The sequence below is a fragment of the Solanum dulcamara genome, chromosome 2 (assembly GCF_947179165.1).
Source record: "Solanum dulcamara chromosome 2, daSolDulc1.2, whole genome shotgun sequence".
Classification (NCBI taxonomy): Eukaryota; Viridiplantae; Streptophyta; class Magnoliopsida; order Solanales; family Solanaceae; genus Solanum; species Solanum dulcamara.
In genome coordinates this window covers 62,229,833-62,253,594 of record NC_077238.1, presented here as the reverse complement: position 1 = coordinate 62,253,594, position 23,762 = coordinate 62,229,833, and the positions used below count along the sequence as shown (strand labels likewise).

The window sequence follows — 23,762 nt, the reverse complement described above, 5'->3', positions numbered from 1 at the left end:
AACAATCAAACGACTCCTAAGCTATACCCTAAATCTGACCCTGCCACATTCTACACTTGAGTAGAAGGTTCAAACCTCCATCAGTATAGCACCCCCTTCCCCCTTTTTCATTTCCACTCCCTCTCCCATGTAAAGTAAAAGGCTCATTTGTTAATTTATTATATCTAAAAATGCTTAACAATAACCAAGGGAGGTTAACCAAAAAAGGTGCATTTTCAAATTGTAAAAGCTGCAGGAGAAATCCTTTCAATTATGAAAGTGGGAGTCTTTTATCAACAGATGCACTTTATTCCTTTGGGCAAATGAAACATTTTGTGCTGAATAAAGGAAAGCCACGTGATGTTCATTGGCAATGAGAATTGTCCAATGGAATAAGTGCACTCAAAAGATGTGGTGCAATGAATGAAGTTGTTTCTTCTTTAATCAAAGGTCTCAAATTCAAGTCATGAGTATAAAAAAATTCTTAAAAAGGAGCGCTTCCCTTCCGAATGGGGCTCTATGCAGCACATATCCGGATTGGTCAACATCCCATGCAGGTCACAAACACCCAATGAACAACCAAAAAAAAAAGGATAAAGTTCATCTGTCATTCCTTAAATAAAGGTCTCAGGTTCGAGCCTCGAATATGGAAAAATCCTTGGTAGGGAGCGCCTCCCCCCAATGGGGTCCTAAGCAATGGAAATCCAGATTAGTTAGACTCTCATACAAATACCGGATATCGAATGAAAAAACAAAAGAACGAAAGAAAAAAAAAAGAAAAGAGGAATAAAGTACATCTGCTGATAGAAGAAGAAACTTTAAGGAGCATATGATATAATAAAGATTACCCTGAAAGTACATATTCTTTATATGCGTTATGAGATTTCTATATACCAACTAGCTAATTAAATACTACTAATACACAGTGAGGATAGTGAGCAAGAAAACAGAGATCTACCAAGAGCAAAATAGGAGGAAATTTGTCATATTCACTGTGTAAGCATCTTCTGCATTTGTATTCAAACTGTATATGTTCATTACCCCTCAATCTCAACGTAGACCACATGAATTCTCTATAACTATGCAGCTCATTATATGTTACGATGATTCCTTCTAATTTGACTATTTTTATGCTGGTCGTAACCCTTTTTAGATATTCAGGCATGGACCAGCTACAGTTTCACATTAAAGTAAATATACATATATAAGGATTGTTGATACATATATTCATACCAACTATCAAGTACTCAGTAATCGTCGTAAAAGAGTAAAGAGTAATGAGTGCAGTAGAGTACTCCACACACACATCAACTTGAATCTTGGATATCCTCTATGTAAAATGTGTTTCTTTGAGGCATTACACTCGAGCTCTCAATACTTTTGCTGGTGAAAGCCTCAGAAAAGCCAATGCTTCTTTCTGCGCACTCTAGCAGGCACCTCTGTTGCACATCAAAATAAGAAGATACCCAATCTATCAGCAACCAATGACAGCCAAGACAATGGAAGCACAAGTGGCGTAGGTGGGTAGAATGGAATTCAATGGGCTCAAATGAACCTACTAGTTATGACACGGAGCATTGAATAAATATGTGAAAATCACTATGATTTCAACAAATATTTAGTTATGAATGCATAACTTAAAAAGTGTAATAGATTTAGTGGTAAGAGATAAAGGTTCAACCCATTGAGTTTATCTTGGATCTGCCTCAGAGAACAAGAATGACGTACCTCCAATTACATATAGAGAATTGTAGTGCACTTCACTCCAGAAACTCAGCCACAATTCTAAAAATAACGAACAAGTTGTTAAATGTACTAAGATACAAAGATGAGAAGAAAAATCAACACCTAAGACAAATTGGGAACACAAACTAAAGTATAAAACAGTCCTATTTTTATGTTTAGCACGTGAATTTGCTCGACTACTACATTGTTCTTCATGGTAAGTATTGGAACAACGAATTTGAGACAAACAATGCTCCTTCTTGAACCAAGCAAAGGTTACTTGAATATCTTAATTAGTTTTCTCCAGATGACCACAAACAGAAATGTTTGCCTATTTAAAGAGAATCAGCTCAAGAACATCCACAAACATGATCTAAATTTGAATTTACGCAGGAGAAACATTCAGTTACAAGGGTACATCAAAAATACTATCAATCACAAAACATCATCCTATTAGTTTATTTGCATAGGATTATGTCTCTTGGTAGTAGCAGCTAGGTAGTTCTCTATGTAAGTATGTGTGCTCATATACATACAAATGTATGCATGCGTTTGTGGGTGTTTATGTGTGTATATGACAGACAAGATGTATGAACATACCTCTAGAAGGCTGTATGTCCTTAGGAAGGATCTCAATGTAGCCATTTTCGCGAAAAGAAGTGACCAAACATATTTTTACTCCATACTGCAATCAAAATCCAACAGAAGCAAAGAGTTACAACATCAGCACAGTGGTCCACCCGAAAAAGAAAAAAAAACATATAAATAGGAAAGTATAAGCAGCACAAGAAAGAAGAAATGGGTAAGGCAGTTCTCAGAAATCAAGAGCCTAGAAATCCTTTAGGCGGAAAATGTCCAAATCTACCTAGTGATTCAGACGCTTACAAAACTTGAAAAGATGTAATATCCTTTGTTTACATCAGTCATAAGCTAAGTTGCTCGGACTCGAGTGCAGGTGTCCAATACAGGTACGTATCTAGAGGTTGGATCCTTCATGATCTAAATTTTAAGATTCCGGAGTAGTATGGAACTAGGTATGGATACGGATACGGGGATTTGGCCAAAATTAATTCAAATATCTAAATATAGAATTGTAAAAATATGCATAAATTGTGGTGGACTATTTGGAAGGAAAGGAATGCATGAGTTTTTGAGAGCAAGGATAAAAAACATGTGCCTAGGTCTTGCACCTCGATTGGTTTGAGGAGGATTAGTAGAAGGCTTCTGAACATGATTAGGATTAGAACAATCCTTCACTTTATGATCAAAGCTCCCACAATTAAAACATGCACTAGAAACTCTCCTGCAAGTACCATAATGATTCTTTCCACATTGTGCACATGTGGGAACATGAGTCTTGCCTTGGCCATAATTTGGAGTGCTAGTTATAGAAAAATATGATCTGTTTTGCTTATGTTAAGCTGACCTGTGAACACTACCAGCGATAAAATCATCAAATCTTCCCTTTTGAAGGAATTAAGTTATGGTCTCTTCTTCTAACAAACCTATGGAAGCTGCTCGTGGAGGTTCGGGTAACTCTTATTCCCAACCTCGTGCACTAGAAGGGGTTGGCGAACATTCCTCCAATCAAGATTTTCCCAGTGGGAAATCCTCAGAGTGTAAAAGCTAGTCTACGTCCTCATATGAGTTGTAGTACTCGGGCTATGAATCCTCCATTCCAACATATGGCTGAATTTTTCCATCACATGGCTGAAACGATGCATGATCCAACGAGATAAATTTTGAGAAAATGGGTAGAGTTGAGTTTAAAGGCACTGTTGATCCCACCAATGTTGAACAATGGCTTGAGTGCATGGAAAGGGTGTTTGAGTAGTTGGAGTGTTCAAAGGTTGCCAACACATATACTTATAACTCTTATATTTATGTTCAAATCTAATATTGTTGTTATGGATTCGAAAAAGGGGACGCAATATAGGACAAGTCCAGTCCAGTTTTTCGATTTAGAAATCCCCTATGTTCAACAACTAGTGTTTTGATTATAACTTTTTGTACAAAACGTATTTCATGGTGATTTTTGAATCTTTGCAACCTTAAGATATATACCTACATCTTTCACTAAGGACATAAAGTGAAGTTTTGTTGTTTGCCTTTTCAAAACTAAGTCACAACATGAGGTAGTGGAACTGGCTAGAGTTACTGTTTTGGAAACAATAGTGTTATTTATGCAGATGTCACGGACTTAGACTTGTACTAGGCACACCGTGCGGCACTTGACAACTCGCTCACGATCTTGCAAGCTCAAGTAAGTTTTTTGACTCTAGATCGCTAAGAGAATGCTTGACTAAAGAAAGACACACGAGATTTGCTTAAGAAGGCTTTGTATTGCTCAAGACTTGGAAGATTTGCTTAATGGTTTACAAATGAATGCCCTTCCTATTTATACTACTCACTTAGGGGCTACCATGCAAATAAAAATTGTTACAAGTCCCTACATATTTACAATTAAGTCCTTCTAGAGTTCTCTACATAACTAGAGTATTCTAAACTTTTCAAGAACTCTCTTGGATATTCTAGACCCTGCTCAATAACCTCTCCATAACTTTAGACTCTTCCCACTAAAGCTGATGAAGTGGCGGGACATGACACTCTCCCACACCTAATGTTTTGCAACACTGCGGCGCATTGCTGCTGCATTAACTCCTGGATCTTGTCTTTGAACTGCCATAAGTCTTGTATCGCTCCCATGTGACTTCTTCCGGTGATTGTCCCTTCCAATGAATGAGAAACATAGCAGTGGCCTTTTGCCCTTGTTTCCGCTTGGGTTGATAGTCAATGATAGCCTCGATTTCTTGATCATGAGGCGATGATAGTAATCAGTGCCCGACTTGATTGGCTTCGGTTAGAATCATCCATATTTTTAGGTATGGCTTAAGTCCACTAACATGGAAAACAAGACCTGTAGTATGGAGCAACATATGGAGTCTTGTAATCCGCTTGCTTATATATCTGAAAGATAATTCCTCCATAACCGAATCTCTTACTTTATTTAAGCTTGAGGTCAAATGAATTTCTAAATGGAAAATTTTTATACCTTCAACTATTTTGAATGGGTCTAACTTCACTACTAGATTATAATTAATATGTCTTATGTTAAGCAAATTTTAAACGTCGCAAGTATTATATGAGTTTTCTTTCTAAGGTTCACCCCGTCTTCCATGCAGTGTCATCAAGCCATACCATGAAGACGTGGATGATCCTAGCCGAAGCCAATCAAGTCGGATACCAATTATTATCACTGCCTCTCATGATCGAGAAATCGAGGCTATGATTGACTAGCAAGCCAAGCAGAAACAAGAGAAAAAGGCCACTAACATGTTTCTCATTCATTGGAAAGGACAATCACCAGAAGAAGCCACACGGAAGAGATACGAAGACTTATGGCAGTTCAAAAATAAGATCGAGGAGTGCATGATGCAGCAAAGCTCCGCGGTCATCGCAACATTAGGTGGGGGAGTGTCATGACCCGCCACTTCATCAGCCTTAGTAGGAAGATTCTAGAGTTATGGAGAGGTTATTGGGCAGGCTCTAGAATATCCAAGAGAGTTCTTGAAAAGCTTAGAATATTCTAGGTATTTAGAGAACTCTAGAGGGACTTAATTGTAAATATTTAGGGACTTGTATAGCAATTATTATTTGCATGTTAGCCCCTAAGTGAGTAGTATAAATATGAAGGGCATTCATTTGTAAACCATCAAGCAACTCTTCCAAGTCTTGAGCAATATAAAGCCTTCTTAAGCAAATCTCATGTGTCTTTCTTTAGTCAAACATTCTCTTAGCAATTTAGAGTCAAAAAGACTTACTTGAGCTTGCAAGATCGTGAAAGATTCATGAGCGAGTTTTCAAGTGCCGCACAGTGTGCTTAGTATAAGTCTCAAGTCTATGACACTAGTCTGTGTAAATAATATCATGTTTCCAAAACATTAAATCTAACTAGTCCTAGTACCTCATGTTGTAACTTAGTTATGAAAAGGCAAACGACAAACGGCAAACGGCAAAACTGGACTTTATGTCCTTCATGAAAGATGTAGGTATACGTCTTAAGGTTGGAAAGAGTCAAAAATCACCGCAAAATACGTTTTGTTCAAAAAGTTATAATCAAAACACTAGTTGTTGAACATAGGGAATTTCTATATCGGAAAACTGGACAAAACTAGTCTTATATTGCGTCCCCTTTTTCGAATCCATAACAGCAAAATGAGATTTCAACATAAACATAGCTTTCCAAAACATATTTATTCATTGAAAATAGAGTTCTACACAACTAGATATGCTAACAATACTAAACACTGCACAGTTCAAAAACAGATTTTCATTATTTAACACAAGGTAGAGTGTGTCTCGAATTCCAGCAAAAAAGAACAAGTTTTTCTTATGAGAGAGTTATAAATATTCCTTAGTCTTGAGGGAACCGACTTCTATAGAGGAGTTGCAAAAACATATGTTATACAAGTGATATTTATCACTAGAGTTTGCTAGAAAAAAGTGGCTGCCCCAAAAGGTCAATGTTCACTGCCCAACTTCTAAAAATATCATACTGTGACTTCTATTATTAGAAGGATATGTATATCGTCGTGAGAATTTACTAAACTATCCTGACACAATTCTTTATAATACCAGCAAAATTAAAGACAAGAAAGCTTTTCACGTCTCAAAATTTGAGTTAAAGAATTATGAAGTAGGAGTTGTTCCTATCATCAAGGAATGGCTTGTTGGATTGCGATATTAGTTCAAATATTTGGGGGCGTTACACAGGGAGCTATGTGGGAGACACTGGGTGATTTGTGGTGATTTCAATACCAACAGAACCGGGTGGGGGAGGGGTGGGTGGGGAAGAGAGGGTGCAACAGAATTACAAATGTGATGGTTGACTTTGCTAGATGGATAGAGGATATGGAGCTACATGATCCCCACATGTTTGGAGGGAAATACACATGGTGTAGGGGTCCAAATCATCCTAGTGCAGCTAGACTGACAAATTCCTTTTTTTCCATGGAATGGGAGGATACTATCAACAACAATAGGCAAAAAATATTGCATAGGGTAATGTCAGATTACACTCCAATCTTACTGGAAAGTGGAAATTAAGAGCAAAAGAGGTCAAACTTTAAGTTTGAAAACTAGTGGCTATGGCCCCATTTGATTGCACTTACGGGAGGTCTGAATCCTAATCATTCAGATTCAGCCTATTAAGTGTGTTTGATTTTTAGGTCTGAATCTTAATCATTCAAATTCAGCTTAAGCCCATTTGTTTCTTTACCGAAAAAAGCCTCTTACAACAACAACATAACCAATGAAATCCCACAAAGTAGAGTCTAGGGAGGATAGAGTGTACACAGAATTTATCACTACCTCGTGCTGGTAGAGAGGTTATTTCTAAAAGACCGTCGACTCAAGTGTATCAATCCCAATAAAAGAAGAAAAACACAGTGGAGAAAACATAATGGTTAATAAGAAAAGCAGTATAAAATCGACAGAAGTGAACACTAACAGTAGCAAAATAGTGGGATAATCAAAATACAATAAACAACATATAACAAGAACTACAAAGGCACAATTAATCCTACACCAGGCACTAAACCTCACAAGGCAAGACAACACTCTACCCTACTACCCTTCTACCCTAATATGTGACTTCTACTCTTTCCTATTTAAAGTCATGTCATCGATAATATGAAGTTGCACCATGTCCTGTCTATCACCACTCCCCACTACTTTTTTGGCCTACTCCTATCCCTCTGCATACCCCCTACAACCAGCCTCTCGCACCTCCTCAAGGAGGTGTCGACGCACCTCCTCTACACATGTCCAGACCATATCAATCTCGTTTTCTTCATCTTGTCCTCCATAGAGGCCACTCCCACCTTCTCTCGAATAACCTCATTCTAATTTTATCACTCCTAGTATGTCCACACATCCATCTATATAGTATCCTTTCATTTTGCACAAGTTTATCTCCTCAATTAAAAGAGAATAGCCGGCGTGCAAAATGAAAAGCTACTATAAAGAATGGCAAACCAAAAGGTGTGGAACCCCACAAGAATCTACACAACCATATAACAATAAGACAAACAACACAAAACACTATGGAAGAAAAGGACAAACAAACACAAAATTCAGCAAAACACACAAGGATAAAAATACAATTTTAAGGCAAAATGTAGCTGACAAAGACCAGTGTAAAATAAATCAGATACTCATGGACACATGTAAAATAGATAACATTTATTAGTTATCTTAGTAATTATCTTAAGGTCTATTTAAGACCTTCAAACTTGTATCAGTAGGGGGCATTTGGAAAAACATTGGACTCACTTTCATATTGCCGACTTTTCTATGTTCCCAACATTTTTCTTTAATCAATAAACATCTTTTGTAAATACTCTCTATTTTTGCTTTAAAATTCATTTCAAAAATAATTTTTTTGTATCTTGCTTGTTTAAATTTAGTTTTGCTTCTGCCTTTGTTATTATTTTCAAGTAGTTTTCATGATCCATTCAATGGTATCAGAGCCATATTTACCAGTAGTAGTATGAGTATGAGTATGAGTAGCTAAATCCTTACACTATCCTAGAGCCAATCGAAAATTATGTTACTCTTGCAACAATAACTTCTATGTTCCGTTTTGAGAAAATAGTCAAATGACCCCAACCTATTAGCCAATTCTCAATTACACACCTATACTTCACGAGGGCCTTACTACCCCCCGACTACTTTAAAATGGAATAAATAACTCCTTCAGTGTTGAGTTGGCACAGAGTGTACATTTCATTCTCCTTGAGAGAGTGAGTTGACTATTTTTTCTTATATTCTTTTCTTGTTTATTTCGTGCTCCTCTTTTTCTTTCTCTTTCTCATTATCTATCAATTTTTTCTTATATAAGTAGGTGATGCACCTACTTATATACACTTGGTTTATATTAAAGAGAGTTAAGATAAGATAAAAAGACAAGTAGGTGATGCACCTACTTAAAATTTCATGGCTTAGAATAACTAAGCCATAAGAGATAAACAAAGAATGGGCCTAAGAGGTTCGGCTGTCATGGGATGCACCTACCCTTAAGTGTTATTATATTCATACATATACAAGCTGCTCAAATTAACATTTTGCACTCGGGAAACATTTCCACAACATTACAAATCTATCTCTCCCAAAGCTAGGCAATTGTTCCCTTTTCCAACAAGGGTTCTTGGGGTTTCTTCAAGTTTTGCAAAAAACAATCCACTAAATCATCTGAGTATATTAGAGAGTTCTTCAAGGGTAGTGAAGTGGAGAGAGCCATATGTGTTGGCAACCAAGGTGCCGCCACTCTCTTCCAAAGATTAAGGTAAGAATTTCATGTTATAAACTAAATTGTTCGGACTCTTCACTTTTAGTGCAGCATCCATGTCAACACGACGTGGGTGTGGGTGTGGGATCCATACCCGATGTGGTCAACCAATTTTGGGTACTTTGAACAAAATTGATGGAGAGATTTCGGAAAGATTCAGTGATACTTGTGATCAAAGCAAAAGTTAAGGTGAAATTGAAGAAAATGAATTACCTTGTATATAGAATATTTTGTCACATATTTTCCTTTTATCTCCTTATAGGATTCTCCATCAATATTTTTTCCTCCAAGTTCTCCACATAATATCTCATAATTTAGGTTTTAAAACTCTATTTCTAGCTATTTGAATTAGTCCATACCTGTAACAGTATCTTTGAATCTTAAAATTTAGATCATGAAAGATCTGCCCTCTTGATCTGCGCACCCATATAGGACATCTGCACCCGAGTCCGAGCAACTTAGGTTATAAGCTCGGGTTTTCTTCCTCATTTTCCCATGATGCTTGTGCTCATGTTACTTTCCTATTTATTGGTTTTTTAATAAAGGTAAAGTTAAAGAAAAAAAGAGTGGTAAAATTGTTCTCTCCTATTTATTATTTATACTACTTATTCTCTTATGTTGTTATTATATGTCCCAAATATGCAACTCCTCCCCATCACAAAATAAAAGGAGAACAAGGACAAAATTGTCCCATTTTGAATAGTTCAAGGGTAAAATTGACCTATTTTCCCTTGTTTAGATAACCATTAGTGGTAAGGATATTTTGAGCTATTTGGCCAGTTGTAGGGCATTTTGAGCCAAAAACGTAACGGGGTAAAGTTGACCTATTTCGAATAGCCTAGGGGTAATTATGGCCCTTCTCCGTAAAAGCTATGTATGCATGTCTTTCGGATTTGGAATTGAGATATCAAAAGACTTTCACCTTAACTGTTGTATGAGCTATTGTTATCAATTTCCAAGTAGAACTGGACAAGTAAAACAAGAAGCTCAAAATATAATAAGATCAACTTGGGTTGATGAATCATGAACCAAAAACAACACTCCACTATGACGGCTAGCCATTCAATACCAAAGACAACATTAGAACCTCTATCCTAGAATCTATTTCCTTTATTTAAATTAACTTAACATTGTTTTGGTCTTTTCTAAATAAAGGAAATAGGTTCTAGATTGGGATAGAATTGAAAACCAAACAGCCAAAGAAACCCAAAAAAGGATACTATGTTGGTTTGATTTAGTTTATAGCATTAACAACAACATATCTAGTGTAACCTCACAGGTGGGGTCTAAGGAGGGTAGAGTGTACACAAACCATACCCCTACCTCGTGGAGGTAGAGAGACTATTTCCAAAAGACCCTCGGTTCAAGTAACACATATCAAAGCAATTTTAAAAAGGAAATAAAATACAAAATAAAGCAGACATAGCAAATAGAGAACTCATTACATAGCATTCAGAAAAAAGAACAAAAACAACAGTAAAATAATGTGATAACCTATGCAAAGCAACAACAGGAAGTAACAGAAATAGGAGGATTTGTTCATAGCTTTAACAAGCCAAAATAGTAGAATGTCTTTTAATTAGAAAATGAATCACGTACACCACTATATCTGATGTAGGATGTATATCACAATATCTGCCTATACAAACCCTAATATCTTGATCAAATTTAATCTAGATCACTAGCAATATCTATAGGCGACCGTTATGGGTTGTGGATGTAACTTATACCGGTATGTGGTAGCATAGGTCCACATAGGACTAAGTTCTCACTTCTCACACTTTTGACAAGTTTCTCCCTGCTTTGATACCATAGCTGCACCTTGATTCCATTCCTAGTTTAGAGAACTATTGAAATTCATTTTTGCTCATCCAACATGATCCATCCTTACCAAAAGTTTAATCAGGCAACTTACTGAATGCCTTTTCGCTTGTCTAAGAGGATTTCATTCTTATGACAAAACTATGTGTTTGCTCATCTAACAAGATTTCCTCTGAAAGTTCCATGTCCATGTTAGTAGGGAACATCCAGAAACTTTACAAGTTGAAGCCCACCAAAACAAGTTATAGTTATTTGATGTAGGACAGGTATCACACATCCTACTTATTATAATCATATTCTTAGTTTTAAGAAGACGTCTTATAATGATCTACACCTGCTTACACATATATTGAGTTATGTCACTAAAGCATGTTGAGAAAGAAAAGAAAACCTCTCACTTACTCGATCTGCAGCTGCTTGGAGAGTGATATGATCTCCCCATTCCCCCAACCTGGCTTGAACAAGAAATACCTAGTTAATGGTCTGTCAGGTCTTCTTCAGGTAAGTCAATAGATTGAAACCAGATTTCACCTCTTCATCTTCTTCAGGTAGCTTTTGTATTTCATGGGAACATAACTTTCATAAAACTTTCTGAAATGCTTTAGCTGAAACAGATTAGAAACCAGGATAAGCACAGAAACAACAACATACCCAGTGTAATCCCACAAGTGGGGACTGGGGAGGGTGGAATATACCATACCTTACTCTACCCTTGAAGGTAGAGAGGCAGTAACAAGAATAAGCACATATAGATTATATAGAATTAGTACTTAAATGTGATTTGGAGTCTCAAAGGATCATATCAATGGGGCATCATTCCGAGCCATTAGGTCAATCTCATAAACTAAGTTTTAAAAGAATAATCCGAATTATAATGATAAAACAAAGTGTTTTTTTCAGTATCAACTTTGTGAATAAGTAGCCATCCTCCGAAAGAGGAACACAAGGAAAACTCAAAGAGAAAAGAAAACCTCACACTAACCATGAAATATTGTCAAAAATAATTGCTCTAAGACTAATTGACTTAACAACTTGCAATTCACAAGACAATTATCCAATCCAATGTACAGTTGATATAATAGCAGCACAGATTTTCTCCAATTTCCTGAACTTAATACACCTAAAATTAATACTCATCTAAAATTAATACTCATGTGTTATACACTCTAGGAAGAAAAGTTGATTCTTATACTAGAAAGAATGTCAAAATCAAACATGTACGTGCTCAGCAGTAAGAGTGTAAGACAGCACAGATTTTCACCAATTTCCTGAACTTAATACACCTAAAATTAATACTCATGTGTTATACACTCTAGGAAGAAAAGTTGATTCTTATACTAGAAAGAATGTCAAAATCAAACAGGTACGTGCTCAGCAGTAAGAGTGTAAGACAAGGATAACAAAGTAGTAGCTAAATAGGGACTTAATAGGGTTGACATCATTCCTGTACTCTAATTGTACAATGGCAAAGGTTGATATCCTATTTTTTGGGATAGAAGTGAATTACAAGTTGAAGCTTAGAAGACTACCTAGTAAACAACTTTCAAGAAGATCATCAAATTGATCCATAATGCTTGTGGTGTGCCCCAGTGTTGTAAAAGGCGTTAAGCGCGCTTAAGCCCCCGAAGCGAGGCTCAAAACGTGTTGAGCGTCTCGCCTCGCTTTATGTGCGTTCAGTGTGGTCATCAAGGTTCTAAGGCAAACTTTTCCTTGCCAATGAGCCTCTTTTGAAGAAGTGATACTAAACAATTGATATTTCACTTTATCATACTTTTTATTTTCAATTTCTTGGTCATATATTTGTCATTCATGTTTATAATTATTGGTCTTGAACTAAACATATATATTTGTATCTTTTTCTCCCTTTACGGCATTTTTCATTAAAGCCCACACTTTATTTGTGCTCTGCGCTTAAAGCCCCAATGGACCTTGGAGCTTTTTGCGCTTTTCGCGTTTGATAACACTGGGTGTGCCGTCTTAGCACCCAATATTCAGTTCATTCTTATGATATTCTCAATGTTTAACTTTTTGTTTTAAATATCCTCCAACAACACCATTAGGACGATTTCGGATAGATTTTGAAGGGAAAACTCGAATCACATAGACCCTACAACAAAAGTACAGTATAATTTCTTTTTAAGTTTCAATTTAACTTTTTTTATCATTTAAGTATTAATTATTTCAATCAGCATCCAGCGGAAACAAAATGAGTACAAAAACTGACATAGCTCCAGTACATTCCACTCGCTACTGTAGAAAAACTAAAGGGCTGACAAAATCCAAAAGAGAAAAAACATTATCCTCAGAATGCGCCTGAAAATTAAACTTGATTTTATAATGAATAGTCAAAGGACTAAAGATGAAGAGGCTTGAGGATATGATATGAAAAATCAGAAGATTAAGGTTTGAGGATATGATATTAAAAAAATGAACATTAAGAACTAAACTAACACAGGGATCGCAAATATCATTTTTGTCATCTCGAAAACTTACTTATGTCGCACCTCTTCTCTTGATTTCTAAAACAAACTTGATTTTGCAATCATATATCACAAATACCCATTAAACAAGATCACAAACTAGCTTAAGACACTCCAACAACTTTCTTAGTCACTCGCTCCTTGCAACCCCCAAATTCAATCTCTTTTGACTATCAAAAATTTTCAGGCTTTCTTCGTCAGATAACTTCTATATTTCGCTGTATTCACTATTCCCATCAATTACCAAAACCTAACCATTAGTATCAGTATTTCATCTTGTCCCCGACCCGTTATTATGTCACATGGGTCGTTCCTCACTCTTGAATGCTCTACTTGGCCAGATATTAGGTTACCAATTTGACCTCATATGGGGCAGATTTCATATCTACAGAATTGAGCAATGTTTTAAGTTTTTTTGAAAAAAGGGGAGCTTTGTTTTGAGAAATTTGCATTTCTTTAATCAGGGTTTATGCAAAGCTACAAGTGCGGATTTTATCAAATTTTAAAAGCCATAACTTATGTTTTACAAAGAGAACAACTTTTCCTTTTCTTCTTGAGTTTAGGATTTTATTCCAGTTGGTTTGGTTTCTAGGCAGTATTCTGTTAGCTTCTGCAAAATGACCCATGCTTCCTGCTGCATGCGTTAGAACTTCAGATAGCATTAAATCGGGCCCCTTTTTGCATAAGCTAATAAACTCAATTTCATCTAAATTTCGGCACTAGATTGATTCAAACATGTAACGATCCGCATGGTCGTTTTGTACTTTTGAACCTGTTTCCCCAGTTTGACCCTTCCTGCAGCTTCATTATGTTGTTTATGACATGTGGGGATGGATGGCACGATTCCCCATGTGATCAGATGCATTTTGGGGAATATTTTCAGCTTTGAAAGTTTAGAATTTGGAAAATTTGACCAAAGTCAACACTTTGGTTAACGAGTTCGGATTTGAGTTATGACGGTCCCAATAGGTCTGGAGGGTGATTAATGACTTGATTGGATGTTCAAGGTGCTCAGTAGTGAATTGGATTATTGGTTGAGTTTCTAGTTAAGTTTGGAAATTTTAGTTGACCAAAGTCAACCTTTGGTTAAGACAACCTGGGAACGGTGATTTGGTGATTCCAAAAGGTTTGGAACGCATTTAACGATTGATTTTCATATTTGGTTTGTTTGGGGGGGGGGGGCAGATGAGTTTCAGACACTTGACTGGTGTTAGGCCAAAAATGGATATATTTAGCCATTATTTGTCTCACATTTTACTTTTAATTGTCTTTTGAGTAGTGATTATGAGCCCGTTTGGATGGGCTTTAAGTTGGACCTTTTTAGCTTTTGGACGTGTTTGCCTAATGCTAACTTTAAGCCATAAAGTTCTTAAAGTCAGTCAAAAATGAAAAGTTAGGATTCCTAACTTTTTTTTTCTAAGTGCTTAAATTCATTTTCTTTGACCATGGAAATTACTTTTATATCCCTTATATTTTAACTAAATTCCCAAACTGCCCTTTTTATTCTTTTAACCTTAAAACTCACATTATTTTCCTCATTTAAGCACTTTTATCCAAACACTCAACTGCTTATTTATAAAAATAACTTTCAGCACTTCAAAATTCTAAAAGCACTTCATACATAAAAGTTATTTTTTTTAAGACCATCCAAACGGGCTCTATATTGTTTTATGCTTGATATTACATTTTTGATGTGTAGAAATAAAATGGTCTGAAGATGAAGGCAATAAATGAAAAAGACAAAGCAATGAAATATTCAGCAACGTGAGCAAAGAAGATTACACAAGAAATTTGTTGTTGTGCGGCACGATGCGCCAAGCAGTCCAGATTCTGATTTTATTCCAATTTATAGTGGACTCGGTTGTTTCATTTGGGACTTTTCCTACACTTATAAATAGTCCATAAACATGTATTGGAAAAAGACTTTTGACGTAGAGAAAGTTTGGAGCTGCCGTGGAGACGGAGTTAATTGAGTTTTACCTTTTCTTCTCCATACTATTCGTTTTGTGTTATTCTTTGGATGATTTGTGGTATTTCCCCATGTCTATGTAGAGCTAAACTTCTGATTCTAGGGGTTGTAAACGTTATTATTTGAATATTGTTTTCAATAAATTAGTTTATCTCATTGGTTGGTTGTTCAATACCGTTATTAATTATTTTGTTGCATAGCTAATAGTGAATTACTATTTATGCATCTATAATTGAACATGACAACAGAAATTATAGATTGGGCATACAGTTGAATAGAGTGTCTTCTTCTCCTAACAGGAGGGAGCGAATTCGTGATTAGGCTAAACATAGCTAATCGCGTTGCTTGATAGATATACAAGGAGATTTAAATGCATTCACGTTAATTTGATACTGCTAGACATAGAGAATTAGGTTATAACTTGAATAGACGTACAATTATTCTACAGAAAATTGCGAGTAAAATTAACCTTATCATTCAATTATCCTAATAAATTAGTTAGATAAATCAATCGAAGAATACAACACAATTGTTAGATATCTCATTTCCCTAGATCGATTTTACCTCATTGATAACATAAAAATAATTTCATTAGTACTCTTTTTAGTTAGTTTATAATTATAAGCTTTGACTGTATTTCTTGTTTAGACAATGCGCATTAATTTACTTTAGTTAACGGCTAATCACAAGTCACTATGGGTTCGACATCTAACTTTTATCACTTTATTACCCACATGCACTTATGTGTGCGTTTGGACGCAACAAGTTTTTCGCGGCGTTGTTGGGACTTAGAAATTAATTATTTTTCTAAATTAGACTTTTGTTTTTTGTCTAGTCCAGTTTAATTTTATAATTTTTGTGTATATATTTGTTTTGTGTAGTATTTTTTATCGTTCGTGACATGGCATCTCAGAATGTAAATCCGTCGAGTAATGGGTATTCACATGTTGGTATTTCTTAATTGTACTGTGGAGGACCTCACTTGAATATAAATTGTCATAATTTTTTCTGGAGCAGATTGTGCACACATTTCTTTGAGTGGAATGTTTTATTCCTCTTCCTCGATCACCATTATGATTCTCTTGCTGTTTGTGATATTAACAAGACTAATGAAGTGGAAGATGCAAAACATGATGCTCAACTTAGTGATATGATGAAGCAAATACTGGAGTAGAACGCTGGAAAACAGGAAAGCCATGGGGTAAGTGCCAAACCACAAAGATGCAAGCTGAGACTGAAACTTATAATGATCTACACATGTTTAGCTAATACCCATGACGAACCCCAAGCAGAAGAAGAGAACGAGGCACTGCAAGAAGATAGTTTTGAAGAAGCAGAGAGCCAATCTTGGCTAACAGAACAAGCTCAACTAATAAGCTTGCATGGGTTTCTTTGTGGTGGTGTTTGTTACAAACAGGAGAAACATTTTATGGAAGGAAGAACTGAGCTCAAACTAGAGATAGACTAATTTGGCTCAGATATCCATGATTTGCAAACTGAGTTGAATAAAAAGATTGAGGCATTTGATGCCCAACTACCAATTGTTGTGGATACTAGTCAGCTTGTGAAGCAGAAAGAGGAATCCCAACCATTCAACCGAAATATTATTATGATGCCAAGGATGAGAAGGTATACAAGGGTGAGGATATCAATGACAATGATGTTTTAAAGTTAGGGCGTGCTAGACCTCATTCTAAACATTTTTGTACATTATGTTTGGGTGGTGACATGAAAATCGAGCCATCCAAGCCTATGGAGAGGTGTATAGATTAGATGAGGAACAAGACTCTTACATTCTAAACATTGCCATATCAAAAAGAAAAACTGACATCCCTCACTTAAGGGCCAAGAAGTACAATATGAGATATTCGCTACATGGTCCTTTAAAACCCTTTACCACCGCCCCGTGGTGCAAAATTGAGGGCTCAATTATATCTTCAAAGTGGAAGGAAAAGGTGTGAAAGTGTTAGCATTGTGTTGCGGCGTTAAATCAGGCATTAGTTAGAAGTTTACCAAATCTTATTACTTTCTTATATATATATATATAAGTATGTGCAAGGAAGCAAAGTCATTAAAAGTATGCAAAAGCAAGCCGCAAAGTGGAACTAATTGTTGGGTGCCCATATAAAGAACCGTTTCGTGTTGGGAGAAGTTTGAGTATCCCGTGAGTTTCAAATGTTTTGACATTTGGCCTTTCAGGGAGTTTATTTTACCCACTTGTTATTTATAGCATGGACTAAGGATAATGCTCATTTTATGTATGGGGTAAGGAGATTGCTTGGATGCTTTTTTGTTCTACTTTATTAGGTAGTTAACAATCTCTCTCGGTTTTTCTTTATGCTTCGGTTCTTTTCTGAGAGATGTAGCTTGACTGGGTAAGTTTTTATATTTTTTTTAGTAGTAGTAAAAGAGAGAGAAGAAATACTTTTTGACTTGGTTGATACTAGCATATTTGGGCCATGAGCCCAAGTAGCAGTGGCACTAAAATTGCAAACTTTCTGACACCTAAGCTCAAAATAGTGACTCTGTATTTAGCTTTTTCTTATGTTGTAGTTTGGTATGACAATGTCTGTCTTAGAGTAGAATTGATCCATTTGATTGAGACTTGTGTCATGAGAGGTGAGGATTTCTCCCATATATTTCATGTCTTGCATCTTAGTCTAGAACTTGCTCTACATGTTATTGAAGCGAAATAATGTTGCTCTGTTTAGAAAATGATGATAGGCTTTATTCGCTTTTACTAAACCAAGTCCATGAACACCAAAGGACAAGGTATTACCTGTTATTTCATCTCTTCCTTGACTACATCTCAACCTTTCATTTTTTGGTATTGCTATCAAACACAAGCTTCCTAAAGAATCTTGCAAATCTCAACACTTCCTCGTTTGTGTAAATCTTTGAGTTTGCAAACAAATCACAAAAATATGATGACTGAATATGGTTTAAAATCAGAAATTGCACTCTAGCAAAACTGGCATTGTCCGAATATCAGTCGCGCTTATGCTTGTGGTAGATAATTGTGATAAAGATAGCCTGCGGTGTTTAATTCAATCTTGAGATTACAAAAAGCAAATAAGCTACAACATTATTGAGCTTTGAATTATACTTCAGGTGCATAACCCTTAAAGAGACAATTGCATCTTTTTTTTGATGGTTAAAATATCTAATAATCTTACAAAAATCACGTGAAGAGAACCTAAGCTGGAATATGTGATGATCCTAGAGAAAAAAAATCCTCGAACAAAATGATAATAGCCTTGGTAACATTTTGTTTTATAACAGATAATGAGATGAAAAGAAAATTTATTGAAAATTTAATGCACCCGTACCTGTTTGACAACCTCCTTCCTCACATGCTTATGATACTCTGGATTATGATACAACTGATCTGCAAGGGCTCGAAACTGTTCAATAAGTCGAAGGAAATAGTCACAAATAGCACACATGTATGTCAAGTGCAGCAATGGCTTGTACACTAGTTAAAAGAGAATAACCTGGCAATTTCCATCTCCTTGAATTTGAAACTCAGCAAGGCCATATGCTGCCAACCTGTATGATAGATAACATTACACATTAACAAGAAACATTTTCCTTACTGACAATACCAAAATAGTACAGAGATATACAGTAACATCCTTCCTCTTTAATTAGCTCCCTTGCTGCGGAGTATCAAACATGAGTAAGGTTATAGCCCATAACTTTTTTCCATAAATTATGATGTCAACTACAGATCACTCATAAGTACTTTTAACTATCCCCTGGAGAAGGATATATTCTAGAGAAACACCGTAAAAACTGTATAAGCAAAGGCCCATATCTTTTCTAGGGTTGCATCAGCTTTTCATTTTAACTATTTGAGGATCCACCTCTTTAAATTCTATGAAACCATAAAAAAAAAATGGAAATCTTCAATTAGAGCCCCCAAGGTCATACACATCTGGCTTCTCCATTTCAAATTGTGGTTTCAAGATCAATTGTCAAGCTGAAGGGTCATGATACATTAAGTAAAGTGATACACAACCTGCCAGAGAGCCTCCCGTGATCAAGTGTGGCATCATTAGGATCAGGTATCTGCCCAATAACCCTTGGAGTGTGCTGCAAAGATAGTAAGATTATAAGTGGAATATGATGGTTGGTAGCATATTATTATTCCAAGAATTAAAGCAACTTGTACAAAAACTCATTAATATAACATATTTCTACAGATGATAGATGAAACACTAAATTAACAAGACAAACAAATTCTTGATAACTTACAACATGAAAATATTGAAACTATGTCATATACAGCTAAAATTTTCTTCTTCTTATAAGAGTCACTAGAGAGAATAATAATAATTTGGATATGATTGTACCGGTATTGAGTCCAAATGAGAGAGTCTCTTCCCAAGCTGACCCCCATACCTGGAAGCATTTTCTTCTTCTTCAGCCAATATTTTTGCAATGGCATGATCATCCTCAGTACCTTGTGAACTGCTATTCAAACTAGAGGCAGAACTCGAGCTTGCTGTTGAGTTGCCATAATGTTCAGTCATATTACGATCAACAACAGGAATATACCTATTGAGCAAGAAACAATTCCTATACAAAATTAGGATTAATACATCAAGAAAAAATACCCAGAAAAGGGAAATCTTGTGAGGATCTATCAGATACTTGACAGTATGACAAAATTATTTCTACGTCAGACCCAAACCCAAAACAAGAATGAGGGTTTGGAATAACAAGTAATGTATCTAATTTTGGATCTCGAATGGAAATCTCTTTAATCAAATAAAAGACCCACAATCAAGAACCAAAAAAGAGCAAAATCTGAAGTACCTTTAGGGCCTCCGGGAGCAAGGGGATGAACAACAGAAGAAAAGGAAGCAATAATGGGATTTGATTGAAGAAAAGAAAGCGTAAGGGAGAGGGGTGGCCTCAGAGTTGGTTGGGGAGGTCTCGTGAGTTGTGACGTCGGAACAATTGGATTAGACGTCATGCTCTCACCCCCGACATGGCCACGACAAAGAAATGGATAAATTTTCATAAACAAAACACAAAATATTACTCACCTCCTCAAACTAAGACTTTACTGTTCGCTAATTCAGGAATTTAAGCGGCTGCGCCGAGAAAAATGAGCAAAAGATGTCAAACAAATGTGGAAATTAATAAAGGTGGTAACTTTGATAGGTTAAAAGTTTCATTTAAATTGGGATTATAAGTTAAATTGGAGGTAAACTATAATATCGAATTTTTTTTTAATATTTTATGAAATGTAAAATTAACCCTTCCCACTATTAGATCTCAGTTGGTTAAGCACCTCCACCCACGATCGGTAGGTCCTGGGTTCGAGTCACATTGGAGGAAAAGTGTGAAAACACTATAAATACTCCAAAATGGGAAAAAAAAATTGATCCAATTCAAATTAGCAAGTCACCACTTTTTTCTTTCATGTTTTTCTCAATCATCTTCTCATCTTTCCTTTCTCTCTCAAGTTCTTTTAAGTTTTTTCTTCATCTTCGTCGTCTTGTTTTGCTTAGTATTCGTTTTACTCTTCGTCATCTTGCTTTGCTTGGTATTCATTTTGCTCTTCGTTTTTGTCGTTTTTTCCCACGTTATCGTTGTCATTGTGAACAGAGGTAAAAAAATCTTAAATAATTAAAATTTTAAGTTTTCAAAGTAAAAATGGTAATAGTTTAAAAAGAACAAGAATATGAATTTTCCATATTTTATTATAGTATGCCTGAATAAATAACGTATTTTTTAAGGTGATGGTGTGACATTGATAAAAATTTGAAGATCTCACAAAATATTGAAATTAAATGATGTATGAAATAGGAGAAAATAAGAGTAAAAAAGTTGTGTAGTTGCTATAGCAATCTCAAAACTTGTTTGATTTTTATGCAATAGCCGAGGTATTTGCTACAGCCACTCACTCAGCTATTAAAATTGTTGCAGCACTTAAAGTAGTTGATGAAGCAACTGCTTAAAATGATGTAGTAAATTTCTTAAGTTGTTGCAGTTTAGGTATTGTAGGAACTTAAATAGTTGATGAAGTAACTGCTTAAGTTGTTGCAATAAATTTGTTGCAACATTAAAATGTTGCAGCAACTTAAGTCGTTGATGAAGCAACTACTTAAGTTGTTGCAGTTTCTTAAGTTATACCTTTAAGTTGTTGCAGCAACTTAAATAGTTGATGAAACAACTGCTTTAAGTTGCTACTATAAATTCCTTAAGTTGTTGTAACTTAAATATTTTTTTGCAATAACTGTTTAAGTTATTCTAGCAATTCACTCACTTGTTTGAAAAAAATATTCATTTGTGTACTTGTTTGATAGTCATTTGTTTTCCTATTTTATTGAATGATAAGTTACATTAATTGATGATTTTTGTTTTATCTCATGTGTATAGATAAAATGGCTTCAAGAAAGAGAAGCATTGATTCAAGCAATGCTTCTCAAAAATCTAGAAAAATCAGTATACAAGCTCTAAGAAAATAAGAAGAAGAATCATCCACTAATAAATTGACATTATTTGTTGATCATGTTATGATGGCAAATCGTGAGGCAGCCTCAAGGTTTATATGTACGATAAGAATTCTGAGGCTCAATAATTAATAAGGGAGAGGTTTGTACAAAATATAGAAAAATGAGCAAATAATACAGATGATTCTTCTTCAAACAAGAAAGAAAATTAGAATATCATAATGGTTCTGAAGGTAGAGATTCTCTTGTTGTCGAAGCCGATTGTGAGTTTGGTGATGGTATAGATGCTACAAATGAAGTTGTGTTGTCTAAACGAAAAATAAAACATCTTCTTGATTGGCTTGTTCCTTAGTCTTCTATTACTGAGCCTCCTCCTGGTAGTCAGATGCGGTCATCAAGACTATTAAAATTTTAAATTACGACTTACATACATCGATGGACAAGCATCCTGATTTGAATGGTGATATTGTTGTTCAATCAGACATAAAAAGATCTTTCACTAAATTTAAGAAGATCTTGAAGGATAAAAATTAGAAAAGTTCTTCTAATCTAGTATATAGTTAGGAAGTATATAGACCTGCTCGAAAAAATAATTGCACAAGTTCATATAAAGTTGGTATATCACCTTCTTCGATGCAAAATTATTAGTCATCAAGAAGAGGTACTTTAGGTAAATTATTGTGGCAAGCCAATTTATTCTGACATAAAAAAAATTGCCATTATGACTACCTTAAGCTGTCATAATACTCTTGATGATGCCTAGTTGAAAAAGTCATCGAAGTTATCTAAGATTCTCATTTCATGCCCCGAGTCTACACCTTAGACGTGACCAGCATTCAAAGACCATTGTTGGTCCTAAGCGAACCCTTGGCCAGGCTAATTACTAAGCGGAAGACTTAACTTGATAACAAAATTTTAAAAATAGGAGCATTTGAAATACAAAAAAGTAATCTTATAAATCCATCTGAAAATACTCTGAATATATAAGGCAAAATCAATGTTTAAAACTTAATACTAAAATACTGAATTGACACTCTACTCTGTCTATGAAGCCTCTAAATAACTACAGATAGGTATCAGGGAAGGCACACAGTTACCTCAAAAGAACTACTAAGAACGAAAGAAATAAACTAAAGAGGAGTTCCTCCAAAAGCAAGGAGTCTCACCAAAAGTTGGAGAATTGTGATCTTCAACAAAGCACCCATTGATGATCTCTAACACCTGTGTCTACATCATAAAATGATGTAGCATCAAAAGACGTCAATACATGAAATGTATGGTATGTAAAATTGCTGAATAGAAATAAACTTTGAATACTTAAATGAAAGAATGCTGCAAATAATTCTACTGAAAGTAAGGCATGCGGGTATAATGAAATGCTAAAACTTTACAAAAATAAGGCAATAAAAATTCAACTCAAACAAAAGTAATATTTTCTTTTTTAGGGAGTTTTTCCAATTGACAATCATCACTATGAGCCTCGTGATGATAAAATGTCCTGGCACATTGCCAGAGCTATCCTATACCTTGCAAGAGTATATGACAATAATTTAACTTATGGATCCACTTAAAAAGTCCTCTTTTGGGATTGAGTGAGGAGTCGCCTGAATTAATGGTACGATCCTATCTATGATGGCAGCGCGGGTTATGGGTTGGAGTTATTTAAACTCGTATCCAAATCGGTGCTCAATACTACTCTCAAACACGTGCACTATGCTCTATAATAGAAATATTGTCTATGATGAGTCAATGCTCAAAAATGCTTCTTGAAGCTATACTAAACTTTTATTTTTAACTAATTGAGACTGCTTTTGAAATTATTTATGCTCTTCTTAAATATACAAAGGCTTTTCTCAATGCTAATAATGTATTTGGAACCCTTTAGTTCCCTTAAACCTCTTTATTGATAAACATGTGAAATACTTGACTTTACTGAAATTCTGAATGCATGCATTATAAATTAGTAATGCAAA

The 23,762-nt window shown here is 35.4% G+C and overlaps 1 protein-coding gene across 3 annotated transcripts; it reads right to left on the bottom strand.

The window, feature by feature from the left end:
- Positions 1 to 967: 967 nt before the first annotated feature.
- On the bottom strand, positions 968 to 20,442 carry LOC129880616 (OVARIAN TUMOR DOMAIN-containing deubiquitinating enzyme 11-like). Of its 3 annotated transcripts, none has more exons than XM_055954718.1 (10): positions 20,377 to 20,442; positions 19,678 to 19,882; positions 19,344 to 19,417; positions 18,817 to 18,871; positions 18,652 to 18,726; positions 11,405 to 11,478; positions 11,276 to 11,324; positions 2,305 to 2,389; positions 1,708 to 1,764; positions 968 to 1,418 (listed from the first exon to the last, which is right to left on the bottom strand). In XM_055954718.1, exons 2-10 carry the CDS (start codon positions 19,855 to 19,857, stop codon positions 1,375 to 1,377), a joined length of 693 nt encoding a protein of 230 aa, XP_055810693.1. In that variant the 5' UTR covers positions 19,858 to 19,882; positions 20,377 to 20,442; the 3' UTR covers positions 968 to 1,374. The 3 variants fall into 3 exon arrangements, with proteins under 3 accessions (XP_055810693.1, XP_055810692.1, XP_055810691.1); XM_055954717.1 differs by lacking the exon at positions 20,377 to 20,442 and adding an exon at positions 20,144 to 20,369 and having other exon boundaries at positions 19,678 to 19,903; XM_055954716.1 differs by lacking the exon at positions 20,377 to 20,442 and adding an exon at positions 20,144 to 20,368.
- Between the last annotated feature and the right edge of the window lie 3,320 nt (positions 20,443 to 23,762).

Excerpts from the sequence above, each read along its gene's own strand:
- LOC129880616 (XM_055954718.1), bottom strand. The coding sequence starts at position 19,857 with ATGACTGAACATTATGGCAACTCAACAGCAAGCTCGAGTTCTGCCTCT. Across the intron at positions 2,390-11,275 it reads TCCAAGCAGCTGCAGATCGA|TATGGAGTAAAAATATGTTT; the intron begins GTAAGTGAGAGG and ends TTTTGATTGCAG. Across the intron at positions 1,765-2,304 it reads GGACATACAGCCTTCTAGAG|AATTGTGGCTGAGTTTCTGG; the intron begins GTATGTTCATAC and ends CGTTATTTTTAG.